Source organism: Maylandia zebra, linkage group LG7 (assembly GCF_041146795.1).
Source record: "Maylandia zebra isolate NMK-2024a linkage group LG7, Mzebra_GT3a, whole genome shotgun sequence".
Lineage (NCBI taxonomy): Eukaryota > Metazoa > Chordata > Actinopteri > Cichliformes > Cichlidae > Maylandia > Maylandia zebra.
Genome location: NC_135173.1, coordinates 50,221,870 through 50,236,636, shown reverse-complemented (window position 1 = coordinate 50,236,636; position 14,767 = coordinate 50,221,870). Strand labels below are relative to the sequence as shown.

The window sequence follows — 14,767 nt, the reverse complement described above, 5'->3', positions numbered from 1 at the left end:
GGGATGGCTTCACAGGGATAAACAAGACTCTAATCCTGCTCCTCTCTCTCCACCCTGCTACTCTGCTCTTGGCAGTATGAGCTGCACACGGGCCAACCCGTACTTTACTAATATGATTAAGCAGCAGTGGGTGGAAGCCACATATGTGTGGTGATAAACTGAAGACGCCCCACTCCAAAATGATTTTTGACACGAGCGCGTCTCCAACTGTTGCCAAAGAATCCCCGCAGTGTCAGAGTTATTCGAAAAACATCCAGAAAGTCCCGCATGATTTAAAAATAGAGAGAAAACAGGCCATCTGCCTCTTAGTATAGTGAAGCAGGAAGGATTAAATCCAGATTATGGACGAGGCAAAACGTGTGTGCGTTTAAGTGTGTGCATGAGTGTGTGTGTGTGTGTGTTGTGTATGTTTCTGTTGCTTGTTGCCAGTGTGTCCTTGGGTCCATAGACAAGCAGCAGGTTAGCTAGAGAGCTACCACTGGATTTGACAGCTATAGGAAGCTGAAGCGAAGGGGAGCAGGATCATATTCATCAGCTCAAAATTCCTCGTAGCCGTAAAGGGTAAAGAGTCCCAGAACTGAAGATGGCTTTCTTGATCAAGAGCATGATTGGGAACCCCCTGTCAGGAATGGGTCTTGGCGGTGGAGGTGACAAAGAAGAGGAGGCCACCCCCTCAGATCCTGCCAAAGCCGCAGGGATGACACGCGAGGAGTATGAAGAGTACCAAAAACAGTTGGTGGAGGAAAAGTAAGTAGCAACATGGAGGGTACCCCCTGTTTTTTTCTTAACGGCTGTCACGGGCCCACCAAAAACAGTATGGCTGCTGACTGTGCAATCTGACCTTGACGAGCTGTGTTCTGTTTCATCTCATTCATTTCTTTCACAGTTTTCCCTTTTTAATCTTAATATATGACTTTAATCTTCACACGTTAGCCTCACTAAATCTTAATGCCAATGTGGATATTATTTCTTTTGAATTTACAATAAGCAAGGTGTGTTTCTGAGCAGTGGATCTGTCATTGAAGGTCACAGAAATCATACCACCACATTAAAAATGCTGTAACATTTAATCTTTTTTTTTTTTTAATTCATATTGTTCTACAATATAATCCGTCAGGGCTATATGTCATAATGGACCCAGCTCAGTGATCTTCTATAATCTGTCATCTGATTCTGCATCGAGAACAGTTATTGCTGACATTTTGAGTGACTTATTCAAATTTTGAATTTAAACAAATAATCAAGCAAAACCTACCGCGTGAAGAGCATTTTCTCACTTTTTTTCTTTTCACTTTCTTACTTGTCTTTAAAAATAAAGTAACATTAATAATTTTGCTACATTAAATATTGAAATAATGGCATAATGTGAGTTTACAAATAATTAAATTCAATTAGTTTTTTTTTTTTTAAATGCACAGATTCTGCAGCATGAAGCAGATCCATGCAGCCTGTATTATATAACAAGTTTAATCCTGCCTCTCTACTCCCATGTTTGGGTACTTAAATCCGTTTAATTTTGAAAGGCATCAGAAAATGTCTACATCTGTATTAACTGCACAATCCTACCATTGATCAAATTCTCCAAAATGATGATTCACACACAAACAGAATTTGTTAAAGAAAGAAAACGAAAGATAAAAAGCACCTCTTCAAAGCAAAAATAGGCCATCTGTAACTTGTACTGCTGTGAATAAAATTTCAATAAATGGGAGTTTGTTGGAAATCTTAACCTTAACCACCTTGGTTTTTTTCACTATAGTTTATATTGTGGTGTCTTGGCTGGATTTCAAACCTGCTTGACTCAGTCTAGCCCAATAATCCCATCTTTAATTGGCTGAGGGAAAGTACACAAGCTTTGTCTCAAAAATGCAGGAATATGCAGAGTCTGGCAATCACGATCATCACGTTTTTAACTTTTTTTAACTTATCACTGATAATCTGAAAATCATGATTCAAAGATCAAAGTATCATCATTCAGAAAAAAGTTTAAATGTTGTTTATAATGTTACAGTGTAATAATTTTTATATTAAATATGCAAATGTTCTTGCTGAGCAGCAGTCTCAGCATGTACTTCATCTTTTAAAGTTATAAGTGTTAAACTTGGGCAGCATACATTAAGAAATATTGTATAATTTTTATTATAAGAAATATTAATTTTACACATTTTACATATTTTTTAAAAGCTGCAAAATAAGAAAAAAAATTACATGTTAAATATTAAAAAAGAACAGCTATACCACATATGTCTACTAAACGTAACTTTATTAAAGCTGCTATTACATACAGCATGAGCGTTCCAAAAACAGCTAATAGGTAAACTAGCAGTAAGTAAAATGTTATTTTTTATATATTAAACTACATACTGAGAGCCTGTAGGTGGAATGAACCATGTTAGTACATAAAACTGAAATTAACTGGAGGATGTTAAAGGCACTGAGCATTGATGAACACCAAACAATAAAAAGCAGAATAAAATACTTTAAAGATTTTTTTTCTGTAGTTATGTCAGAATTTAAAAGAAAATCTAAAAGTAAACCAGATTTCTTGCACATTCGTGGTTCGGGAAAACTTTTAATTATGACTAATGGCCAACACTGAAGGATAGTTTACTAATAACATTTTTTTGTCCCGGAAGGATGGAGAGAGATGCAGATTTCTTGCATAAGAAGGCAGAGAGGGCAACACTGAGGGTGTGCCTCAGAGATAAATACAGACTCCCAAAGGTAAGTATACCCACATTTTTTTACTTTTACTTTGGGGACTTACTCAAATTTGATACAGATTCATTATATTAATTAAGGCTGTGTCAGGTTCCATGAAATCTGAATGATTTTTATTGCTTTTTGGTGATTTACACCATTGTCTACTAATATAGCAAATTACAGCTATTGGTTTACTTGAGTTAATAGATGCACTTTCAATACAAGAGTTCACTTTTGCAAGCATTTTATAAACATATTAACATTCAATATATTTTCATAGAAGCTAGCTATAAACAGAGGTAAGTACAATTAAAATTGCAAATATAAATATATTAATATACCTAATAGACCCTGGTGGTTTTGGTTTAAAAAACATTAAAACATGCTTATACTGTATCTGCTTACAATAAATGTGTTTTAAATTGTTTAAATGTAATTTTTTAATTAGATTACAGGTATGTATGAGGGATTTTTTTAAAGATTAGGGCAGGTAATAATAATTGACAACCCTTTATTAAGCTTTATAAAGAAAATTAGATGGCTGAGCTAAGTGCCCTGTCTGTAGGTAGAAATAGCTACTTCATGGTTAGTTTAGGCTATCTTACTCTAATAGTAGTGCTTGGCAACTCCAGCCTGGACAACAGGAGGTAGAAGTCATGCCAGTAGATTAGTGGAAAAAGATTCAGCCAGTGTCCCGGAGATGTTAGCCTATGTGTTGCGCACTGCGCCTTGAGTCGGACAAAGCCAATTGCCACTGAACAGGTGTCCCAGGCTCATCAGGAAGCACCAAAGTTATTCAGAGTGATCTGGCTTTAAGAAACAGCAGCATCTACTTTAGAGTGTTCAAAGTGAGCTATTCCAGGATTTCCAAGGACTCTGAAAAGAAAAAGAAACTGTAATGGAAGGAGAAAAAAAGGTATGGTAGATTTTTTTAACACCATTTAGAGCTAAAGACCAAAAGAGGGACCTTTAATTTGATAAACATGTGATTAACTATGTGTTCTTTGGTGGAAATGGCAAAATAAGTTTCTGTTACAGGTTTTCTAACATCGTGATTGTTATTTATCTAAATGAAGAAATGAAGTGATGACCTTGGCTACCGGAGGTGTTTCTAACAATCTCTTGCAGCAGGCATGTCATTGTTTGTGTTTGTGTTTCAAACGGCAAATGGATTTCTTAGCACTGTTTCTCTTCTAAATTGAAACCACATAATTATGATAAGGATAATGGCTGAAAGAAGTACGTGCAAATGTAATTATGCTTGGAGAATGATGGCTACATCGCTCATCACTCTTAAAGGGAACAAAGGTCAAAGTGTTTTTACTGGAGATTAGCATTTGAAATAGATTTTTCAGCAACAAGAAAAAAGCAAAAACATTCTTTGAATTATGTGAAGCAGACAATATGAATAAAAACATTGGTGTGGTAAGAAATAGGAATGAGGTCTCGTGCAAGGCTATAGAGGATATCTTTAGATTCTAATAGGAAAGGATAAAGCAGGTCTGCGATAATCCCTCAGATTGAACTTTAAAGTACCTGTAGTCACAGCACAGTGCCTACTGCATGACTATTCCAGATATTAAGTGATTAGATTTTATTTGTTGAAAAAAAAAAGGCTTTAAATTTAACATCTTTTCTGATGCAGTGACACATGAAGTGTGGCAGTGTGGATAATAACATCAGATGAGACTCATGCCTGCTTGATAAAAACACAGCCAGCCGGAATATCCTCGAGTGCAGTTACTTGAACGTGGATTAAGACAGATATCAGAGTCTATCTGTTTGTCTTCTGCCTTGTTTTTAACTTTGCTTGTTTACAATTTGATTTCAAACCCAGAAAAATGTGCCTAATTTGAAAATAAAGGGGTAAAAGGTAGATCTTTAAAAAGCCTGTTCAATTCTCTTTGTAAGAATTCAACATAAAATGTAGAAATGCAGTGATCATTATCCAGCTCGCTTTATAAATCAACTTTCACCTTAACGCACCGATGTTCCTGGATTCTGACCGTGCTCTCTGTTCTGATGTTGTCACTGTGCAGAGCGAGCAGGATGAGAACATGATCGAGATGGCCGGGGATGACGTGGACGTGCCCGAGGAGCTGCTCAAGATGGTGGATGAGGACGCTACAGAGGAGGAAGGCAAAGACTCCCTCCTGGGTCAAATTCAAAACTTGCAGAACATGGACATGGACCAGCTGAAGGAGAAGGCCTCGGCGACGGTCACCGAGCTGAAGACCAAAGCAGAAGAGAAGTGTTCCGTCATGTGAGCAGCCAGAGAGGGCGTGTGTGTTCACAAAGTCGGGAAGAAGAAGAAGAGAGAAGAGAGGAATGAATATCACCACTTCCTGGGGGAAAAAACACGTCTGGGATACAGTCAAAACGTAAAAATGCCTGCAAAGTATTCATTTTTCTTATAAGAATGAAAAGGCATTATCTTCACCAGGGTGTTATATCTTTACCACAACCAGTCTGCATCTATTTAAGAATATACATTAAAGGTTTCCATGTCAGCTGATTACTCGGTGGGTAATCGTTTCCAACTTTCCATAAAAACAAAATAATACTATTTGAAATCATGTGCTGAGTGCCCTATCCGCTCCCTCCCCCTCATCCCCGTTTAGACAAGAAATCTAGAAAAGTACATTTTCCTGATCCACTGCCACAGTTGATTTCTTTTCATAACTCCTTCATAAAGCTACAGGCCCTGATATATTTCGAAATTTGTAATTGTCATATAATATATTATATTTTTCTCTGTTTATCAAAAAATTTAAATGTTCAATCTCTAAAATTGTTTTGCGGTTCATTAAAATAACCAAGACTTATTAAACCAATCCTGTCTGCGTATTTCCACTTTCCTTTTGGTTTCATGGTGATTTTTCTTTTGTATATGGTGTTGAACTAATGAAATGTAGTCTTTTTTTCTGTCGGTCTTACTACAAAAGGTGATCTTTACAAGTTTTGACATTATAGTTGTAATAAAAACTGTTGTGTCTGACACATTTGCGGAGACGTTTGCAGATTTGCACAAACTATAATTTCAAAATCATTACAATAAAAGCAATGCTCATAAACGCTTAAAACACACATGGTGGCTACACTGAGAAAACTTCAAATAAAGACATGTGTGGAATACAAGTAATGTCTTGGTTTGCATTGTTAAGCTTGAAATATCTTCTCAAATATCTGACTTTTTTATGTGTCAGTTATGTGCAGCAATTTAAATGGAAACACCTTGTTATGAATGTACTGTGTATGGTAATGTGATTTTACAATCAGATTTAGTGGCTTTTAAACTGGTGAGCCAAGCAGAAATTCTGTTGTACAGACATCAAATATTTAAGATTAAGTAACTATAATCCCATCTACTGAATCAGGACTAATACAGTAAGTAAATAAATAGGTCTTAATTTAATTGGGCATTATCCAAACAGTTTGGAACTATAAGGCAGAAAAGGATGGGGGCTGGGGGGACAGGGAGTCACAACCTTAGGAGTTTCACATGAACCCAAGATGTGGATTTGTAAAGTCTGGAGATTACGTCTAATAGGATCAGCACAGCCAAGGTTGTCAGCCTGTGCCGTCCTCCTCTCTTTCTCTCCAGATGAGAGGACAAACTCAGGTTTTGAAAAACCAACTATCCAATTCTCCTTTTACAGAACAAGGAAGTACTAGCTTGGAATATTTCCATAACACCTCCATTCAGCCAACAAAACCTTTGCAGCATAAACATGCTTGCAGACATGCTTGTAAAGTGTGAAACAAATGGAGATTTAAGAATGAAAATATTTTCATTTCTAACTATTTAAACAGCTAGCAAAAAGTAATGGCTAAACAGTTTAAGCTAACATAGTTAGCTTAAAGCAAGCAATGCACTGTTAAAGTATACTTTTTCTTAAATTGAAAAATTTACTGTTGCTAAAAAAATAACCAGTTATAATGAAAAATTATATGATTACCCATGAGTATTGATATACATTGCTAAAGGTAAGAGTTAAAGCACTGAAATAATAATGGATAAATGCAAACAATAACACTAGTTAGCTACCGGTAATCATAATGGCTTAATACTTGAAATTGTTAGCTCCTTAAGGTGCTAAACAGAGAAACTGACTCACCAATGAGTGCAGCCAGTGCAGGTTTAACAAAATATTAACAGGAGCAGAAGTTCTGTTAGTTGCTTAAAACATTCTCCTGTATACTCGCAGCTTAATTAGAGTTACCTACACAGCAAAAATGCCAGTGTTGATTTTTCAGTGTTAGTAGATTTCAACAGAGTTCCGAGTTAGTTCAACACTTAATCGAGTTAAAATAACACATCGGGAGTTGATTCCTGAAAAGTGTAAGTGTGGATTTTAGTCGTTACTGCATTTTAACACTGTGGGTGTTAAATTAGACCACGCCTTCATTTCCTGTGGAGCTTCGCATTTCAGAATCTTCGGTCGCCATTTTTTCTTGCTGCTGCGGTAAGTTTTATTCGGTCAAATATTAAGTTTTAGATTGATGTTAGAACAAGTAACATGATAACTAGTAAAAACAATAGTATTTGTATCAAAATACATTATCTTTAAGTGTCATATTTGAATTTTAACTGTTTTTTGTTAAGCTGGGCTACTGCTAGCTAAAACTGCAAAGTACCAGTTACTTTCCTAGCATTCATTTAGCATAATCTGGCTGTTGGCAGACTATAACGAATATTACTTGTTAATATATGTCACAGTTTTTACTAAACGCCTTTTATTTATTTTCAAATTAAACTTGCTAAATCCTTAGTTCAGGGGTCTCAAACCCGCGGCCCCGTGTGGGACTCCCCCCTCCCTCTCTCCCTCCCGGTTTGAGTGCGAGGGAGGGAGAAAGTATGAGTTGCTACCCGCGAGAAACGGAAGATGAAAGCATGTAGATATAATAACCACTGCAGCCAAAAAGACTGGCTGACGAGCCCAGTTGTAAGTAAGCTGTTTATACTCGAGTGTACACTGTGTTCGCTGACAGTAAAGCTAGTTAGCGGCCACGAGCCCGACGCGGGACCCGACGTATTAGCCAGGTTTTTTTTTTTGTTTTTTTTTTTAACCACGGTTCAGAGCCGCGGAGCTAGGCTTCGGTTAGTTTGGAGTGAGAAAAATGCGTTCAAGTTTGCGGTTTTGCCTTCTTATACAATATTTGAAATTTTAAAAACTAACGAGGAACTGCATTTTGGGAAATATTTGTGGGTGGTTTCTTTGTATTTTTTTTTTGTACTACTTGAACACTAAAGTGGCCCTCCAATGAGATGGCAGTGGCCCATAGCTCATTGAAGTTTGAGACACTGGCTTAGGTGAACTAGGATGCTTAAGGCTACCCTGAGAGTATGTATAGATGGAAAGATTTTTACACTAGAGTATGTCCCCTACATCTTGTTAATTACGGTAATTTCATATGTTATGCATTTCTGTGACAATAAGGCATTTTTCTTTTTTTAGATTGTTTTTTTTTCATGGTAAAATAAGCATTTTTCTGCCTCTTTATATTAGGGTTTGTTAGAGTGCAGGGAGAGTTTTTATGGCTTAAAGTATATAAAAATAATAAAAAAGAAATATGGTTTCTACTAACCCCCGCGATTATCAAGAGACTACTGTATTGCAGTGCAGTTATGCAGTTTTGTTCTACTCTTGGAAGGTGGCGATATGCTGGTTCCTGTCGAGTTTAAGGGAATGAGCAAATGGGTCAGGGTACCAAAGACAGACGATGCCTACAATTACTCCGAATTTTTGCAAGGAGGTCATTTGAGTGTAGTGATTAAAAGTAACTAAGTAAATTTATTCATATACTATTCATGTAAGTATTGTTTTGATTTACTTGTACTTTACTCAAAGCCTTCACTGCAGATCAAGGGCAAATACTGTAAGTTTACTTCACTACATTGATTGCTAATTTAAATGAATAATTCTTTTAGTAATTGAATGAATAAAGAATTTATAAATATTGTCAAAGTAAAACTGTGATTCACGGATTTATGAATTATAAATTCATATAGAACTTTATTGATTGTTTCTTTTTTAGTGCTGGTGAAATTCAGTTTGCCAGGTTCTACCAATTTGGTCCTGATGGATTCTGCGGGAGTGGAAGTGGATTCGGACATATTTGATGAACTTTTGAAGTCATCTCAGGTGTCTTTCAGTGTCTTCACTGAAGAATGCAGTGGTAAGAAGTTTAAGCCGTATGTTTCATTTAAAAATGCGTTGTTAAATTTACTAATTTATAGTTGGTGTAATCATGTTTAAATCTATGAGGCTGTCTGTATTGTTAGACAACAGTGTTGCAGGGTCTTCTTCAGATCACACATCTTCATTAGAGTTGTCACCGTCACCTGCATCAGGAGGATCATCATCAGGTTCAGACACAACAATAATACTCGAATCTACCAAAGCTCGGAAAAGACAATTAATTGAAGGACCTCCTGACAGCAACACTGCAAGAAATGTAAGTAATCTTCAGGATATGATATGTTGTAACTTAAGATTGCCAATTACCTGTTCATTTGTACCAATACTCAATATCTTTAAAAATATTATTAAAAAAATTATAAAAACAAAACAATGGTCCCTCTCATGATTAAATAAGATGTAGTGATTAATGCAAAGGCTATAGCAGTTGATGCTGATAATTTTTATACCCACCTGGTAGGTGCTTTCTATGAATTTCTTGCAATTGTTATTTCAGATCATCAGAGCAGCCTTGTATTCAAAGCCAGATGGTGATCAAGTATTTAAGGAATATGAGAAAACAAACTGCCTCTCTGATACTACAAGAAGAAGGATGGTGAACATCCTTGTGGCAGACATGGTAGAGAGTCATGGGTAAGTGATGTAAACATTAAGAAAAATCTTTGTTTTTTTTTTGTTTTTTTTTGTCTGCAATTTTAGTTGTTTACCATTATTGCACCACTTAAATAGATTCTTCTATATGTCATGAAGTCATTGTTAAGTTAAATCAAATCAATCATAGTTTTCATTAGTTGCTAACCCCATATTGATAATGTTTCAAAAGAAAGTCACAATTTGTTATGGAGTGATGTTATTTTCCATTGTCATTATTGTAGTTTCTGAATATAGTGCTTCTTAACAGGGATGGTTGACAACAGCAAAACATTAGGAAAATGTCTGCATCAAATTGTCATAGTCCATGTGGAGCATAATCCAAGTCTTCATTTTCATTATTCTTAAAGACCTGTCACGTGTGTGATGTGGTCAGTCATGATTTACAGATGATAGGTAGTTTGGGTAGTTCAAATCATACACCTGGATACATGTTGTTCTTGTTGCTGACATTTTATAATTGAACTTGAATCTGTGTTGGGGTAAATAATTGATAGTTTTCGTGTTCTCTGTATCTGCCTTTTAGGAGGATCCCACCAGTAAGTGTCCGCATTATGTATGCACTTGGGATTACAACCTTGTTCCCAAACTTGAAGGACCCAGATTCAAAGAATGGTTATGTAAGTTATGATGCATACATGCTGTCAGTGTCATAGTCCTGGGTCTGTGACCCAGTTTTTATGCAATTAAGACTTTTTTGATTGTGGTTTACGTGATAAATGCCTACACCTGCAGATATGACAGTCAGTGGTCTGTGAAAGTATTTTGTTGTTGGCTTTTCTGATGGAGTGGTTAAAGAAATCATATGATAAGACTAATTCAGGTCAGTCTGTCATTCAGGCAGTTTATCAAGTTATTCCCTAATGGACCCAAAATAAATAAATGTAAAAAAATGTCATTGTGTAACAATTGATTTAAATAGACCTCTAATGCATGATGCCATAACTGGCTTTTTGACATGTAGCACTGAACAATCCCACCAGTCAGGAGTTTTCTTCACTTGCTACAAACAGAGTAGCAGGTAATCAATATTGAATAAATATCTCTCTTGCTCTTAATTCGGCAGGAACATTTCTATGATCACCAGAGTGGTTCTGGTTACCTGGCATGGAGATTGAAAACTGTGCAGCGCAACTCTACTGAAGAGATGAAGAAATCAAAGTCAGCTTTTCAAGACAGCCCAAGACTCTTCGCAACTTCGCAACAAATGCGAGACAGTTGTCGGGTGATGAATGCAAGGAAGCTATGTCAGTGATGAGGCACTCGACTGATATGAAAGTTGTCAAAGAGAAAATGAAGGTGACATTTCAACATAGGCAAAAAGTGATTCAAGATCCAGCCACAGCTTCTTCTGTCCTGGACCTTTTCCCAAGATTTCTGGATACACCTGGCTTGGTAAGGCATAAACTGATTGACTGACAGCTGTGTGGTTCCTTTGTTTGTTTGCTCGTTAATGCGTTCTTTCTATTGTCACATTTTGTGTTTCAGATTGACCAAGACTTCACAATGCTGTTTGGGGAGGAAGTGTCTGGTAAATTCCTTGCAAAGTGGCCAACATTCTTCAAGCCAAGAATCATCAAAGATTGCAAAAATCTGTCTCAGAGTACAGAATTGGATGACCTGCTTGTCTCTGCACAGGGGGACTCTGATGAGGGTGGTAAGTTGGAGATGGTAGACTTCACATGTCTTTACAGCATTTTCACAATTCCCACAGCACAATATATTAGGTGGACCATACTATTAAATCAAAACATGTTTTGGCACCTTTACAACAAATTGGAATACAGCTGTCGATTTTATAAATTACGTTGAGTTTCTGTTCATTTCAGTATGGTATGAAAAGGAATTTACAAACAAACTTTAATGGCATTTAAAGTTTGACAAAAAAAAGTTACTTAATGTTAGTATTGTTATGACTCAATATTTACGTCACTTGGTGGCCAGAAGATTTTAAGTGTCTTGAAATGAATTTTCATACCATACTGAAGACATTGGAAAACTGCTTTATTTGAAAAATTATCAGTTATCCAAAACTGAATAACATTGACAAAATGACTGCTGTGGACCTTAAAATGACAGTAATTGCGATTATCCTAATTCCTATTCTGTAGTTTGGGACTGCGAGTTGGCTGCCATTCTTTTGCTGCTTCACTTGTTACCTCCAACATCTAAGGGAAGGAAGTCTTCAAAGATTAGCACATCAGATGCTGCTCACCACCTAATGAAATTCATGAAGGTATGATTTTTTAGAAATGTGTTAAAGTAGCTTTCTCTTTTGATGAGAAAAGATTATCAGATGTTTTAAGAGGGCAAGGAGTTCCACTGTGCAGCAGATATATCTATGCCAGATAGGCTTGGTGTTGCAACGCCGGCACATTATTGTTACCATTAAACCTAAAATTACACATTGGAACAAAAATAACTGTGGGCCCGAAGTAAAACATTTTAATATTTATATAATAATATAATTAATATATTTAATATTGTCTTAATTTTAGGCAGCACTGCCACTCAACATCCGATTACCAATTTTGTTTAATGTGAATCATTTGGTTTCTTTCACTCCCTCAGGTGGGAGGTAGCATGGAGACTTTTCTTAAGGCTGGCCCCACTCAGCCATTCCTCCTGTGTGTTGGAGAAAGAAAGAACATCATCCAGACTTTCTACATTGTCCTAGATCAAAAGGTCATTCCCTGTGTGACGCAGACGGGAGTTGCAGCTTTTGACGAGCTTTTCAAGGCACATTTTGTATTTGCCGTGTCCTATGACGAAGCATTGCACAACTTCTACACATTCATCCAGACCACCGTGTATGGCATTGATGTTGGCAGCGTGAAGGAGAGTCCTCGGGTCAGGGAAATCAGAGCAAGAATTCTTCACAGTACAGTCTAAAGACATCGACTATACAGTACTTTGACTGTTCTTGTGTTACTTTTGCAAGATACACCACACAAGTTGCTCAGTGTTATTTAGACATGTCAAGTTCTAGCAACGTTTTTACTTTTGAGCTTTGGACAGCCTAGATATTAATTTATCTTTTACAAGCAACACCTCTTCAAAGCACGTGGAGACTTTGTTGACTCAGAGGTCATCAGTAATTTTTATTTTGAGCCTGCACCTTATGATAGAACCTTTGTTTCACAGCCTGTAAATGTGGCTCATCTTGTGACAGGACATGTATAGGACTGTTATTTCTCAACTACAATCCTCAGGAGTTCTGAAAGTACTGTGCAGTGTTTAGTTGGTTCATTGGAGGAAAGTGTTAATGACATGCGTCATTGCACATGCAAAACAATCTGTTGTTGAATGTTTGTCATCAAGAGAAACCTCGGAAAAGTTGAATGTTTTGATCAGCTTGAAAACCCATTCTCATATCTTAACAGAATCTAAAAGGATGAGACATTTTGAGCAAAAATGGAAAATAGTTGAACCTGTAGAGCATGTTTTCCTGTGTGTGTTTTGATGTACTTAAAGCTGCTTGTGCATGCTCTAAGTAATATGGAGACCGAAGAAATGATCAATGGTCACTTAAATGCATTTGTTATTGAGGATAAACTGGATGCTGTTGCACTGATCTGTGTAGATAATGTGGTGTATTATAGACCTTACAATGGGCTATTTTCAAATGACACTAATGACAAAATGTAGATTGTCCAATATTCTAGTTTTGTATATATTTATGCGCTGTTTATTTGTGGTGTATCTGCTGTTTGAATACAGAGTATTTTGAACACTGTCCTGTTGTTTCTTTTAATGGGTAGAGTGTCTGTAGCTGTGAATACATTTTAATTAATTGTAGCAGTAGAGATATCAGAGATTAATGGGAGTTTATTGTAATCTGGCTAGTATTGATGATTTGCCTGACACTAGTGTTAGTGTTAGACAATCAACACTATTCAGTGTTAAATTTTTAAACACCAGGGCTAGTGTAAAGTACTACCAACACTATTTGGTGTTACTTTTTAACACTTAACACCAGTGTAGAATATTGTTGACACTGGTCAGTGTTAGTCAGTGTTAATCTTTAACTCTGTACAGTGTTAGAATAACACTAGGTCATTGTTAAAAATATAACACTTTGAAAAGTGTTAATTTAACACTCAAAAGAGTGGACACATATAGACACTTTTCTAGTGTTAAATTTAACACTCACGGTGTCAATTTAACACTGGCGATTTTGCTGTGTACCAGCGCCATAATAGTTTAGTTATGCTCACTGATGCACTGTGGCAACAGAAACCCTTTATTAATAAGTCAAGGCTTTTAATTATTCCCCAGAAAGTCACAGCATTGGTCAGGATGAGCATAATGTAAATCTTTACTTTTCTACACATCAGATGGATGGAAGTCATCACAGTAAACCTATTGTTAAACCACTTGTTACACTGGACCTGCAGTGGAGCTCTTGGGACAGTTTTAATTTAATAAAGTGCATTTAGTGTAAAGTTAAAATCAGAAAAGCATCACTAAAAGTCAAACTCAAATTCACCAAAAACACAGACAAAATAATGGTAATGTTTATTATTAATTCATTATTCAAGATATTATTACCTTGTAGAACTTATGGTTTTCCCCTTACCCACTGTTGTATTTTTCTATCTAGAATAATGATTGATTGATTGATTGAATCTTTATTTTGAACATGTTGAAAAAGTATAAAAAAAATAGAATTAAAAGAGACAAATGAACAAAGCAAACAAAAGGAAAACGAGCAACCGCAACTCCAAATAACGTCCATGTTCAAAAAGGAGCAGGAAGAAGCATAAGCTTTTCAACTAAACTATTTAAATATTGTACTTTGTACCTATCCATTTGACTGTATCCCCAAGCCATGCTTAAACTTGGGAATTAATTTCCAACAAAGTAAAATCTAAATCATACACCATCTGGTTTTTCAGTATTGTTTTATTTCTTCACAGTACATAAATGGATTAATAAATGAAATGCTAAAGTACAATCCTACATGGGGTATCACATCATTTACACACATCAACAATGTGTGTTTTTCATACGGTTCTGTCCTTATCATGTAACAGTTATGTTTATTTTTAGCTTTTTGGGGCCTTTTTGCTTTTGTTTTTAATAGGAGAGTAAAGTAAGCAAGAAGGTAGAGGAGGAGAGTGAAGAGGGAAACAAGCAGGGGACACTCAAACCCAAGGTACTGTAGTGAGGATAATAGCCTTTGGTATACAGGGAGTGCAGAATTATTA

The 14,767-nt window shown here is 36.2% G+C and overlaps 2 protein-coding genes across 7 annotated transcripts; both read left to right on the top strand.

Moving 5' to 3' along the window:
• The first annotated feature begins 396 nt into the window (after positions 1-396).
• Positions 397-5,841, top strand: cplx4a (complexin 4a). The gene is made up of 3 exons (XM_004549659.3): positions 397-747; positions 2,637-2,724; positions 4,743-5,841. The coding sequence occupies exons 1-3, from the start codon at positions 584-586 to the stop codon at positions 4,968-4,970; spliced, it is 480 nt and encodes a 159-aa protein (XP_004549716.1). The 5' UTR covers positions 397-583; the 3' UTR covers positions 4,971-5,841.
• Positions 5,842-5,940: 99 nt separating this feature from the next.
• Positions 5,941-13,293, top strand: LOC106674467 (uncharacterized). 6 transcript variants are annotated; one of them, XM_076886590.1, is made up of 11 exons: positions 5,941-7,169; positions 8,359-8,460; positions 8,556-8,583; positions 8,743-8,883; positions 8,990-9,162; positions 9,403-9,539; positions 10,084-10,177; positions 10,624-10,952; positions 11,046-11,214; positions 11,669-11,793; positions 12,129-13,293. In XM_076886590.1, the coding sequence occupies exons 2-8, from the start codon at positions 8,428-8,430 to the stop codon at positions 10,810-10,812; spliced, it is 795 nt and encodes a 264-aa protein (XP_076742705.1). In that variant the 5' UTR covers positions 5,941-7,169; positions 8,359-8,427; the 3' UTR covers positions 10,813-10,952; positions 11,046-11,214; positions 11,669-11,793; positions 12,129-13,293. The 6 variants fall into 6 exon arrangements, with proteins under 6 accessions (XP_076742705.1, XP_076742704.1, XP_076742706.1 ...); XM_076886589.1 differs by lacking the exon at positions 8,556-8,583; XM_076886591.1 differs by lacking the exons at positions 8,359-8,460; positions 8,556-8,583.
• Positions 13,294-14,767: the final 1,474 nt, after the last annotated feature.

What these genes read in the sequence shown, in the direction of transcription:
- LOC106674467 (XM_076886589.1), top strand. Translation starts at nt 8,367, where the DNA reads ATGCTGGTTCCTGTCGAGTTTAAGGGAATGAGCAAATGGGTCAGGGTA. An exon ending in GACATGGTAGAGAGTCATGG is followed by an intron (nt 9,540 to 10,083) that starts GTAAGTGATGTA and finishes TCTGCCTTTTAG; the next exon opens with GAGGATCCCACCAGTAAGTG. An exon ending in CAGATTCAAAGAATGGTTAT is followed by an intron (nt 10,178 to 10,623) that starts GTAAGTTATGAT and finishes TTAATTCGGCAG; the next exon opens with GAACATTTCTATGATCACCA.
- cplx4a (XM_004549659.3), top strand. Translation starts at nt 584, where the DNA reads ATGGCTTTCTTGATCAAGAGCATGATTGGGAACCCCCTGTCAGGAATG. An exon ending in AAACAGTTGGTGGAGGAAAA is followed by an intron (nt 748 to 2,636) that starts GTAAGTAGCAAC and finishes TTGTCCCGGAAG; the next exon opens with GATGGAGAGAGATGCAGATT. An exon ending in ATAAATACAGACTCCCAAAG is followed by an intron (nt 2,725 to 4,742) that starts GTAAGTATACCC and finishes GTCACTGTGCAG; the next exon opens with AGCGAGCAGGATGAGAACAT.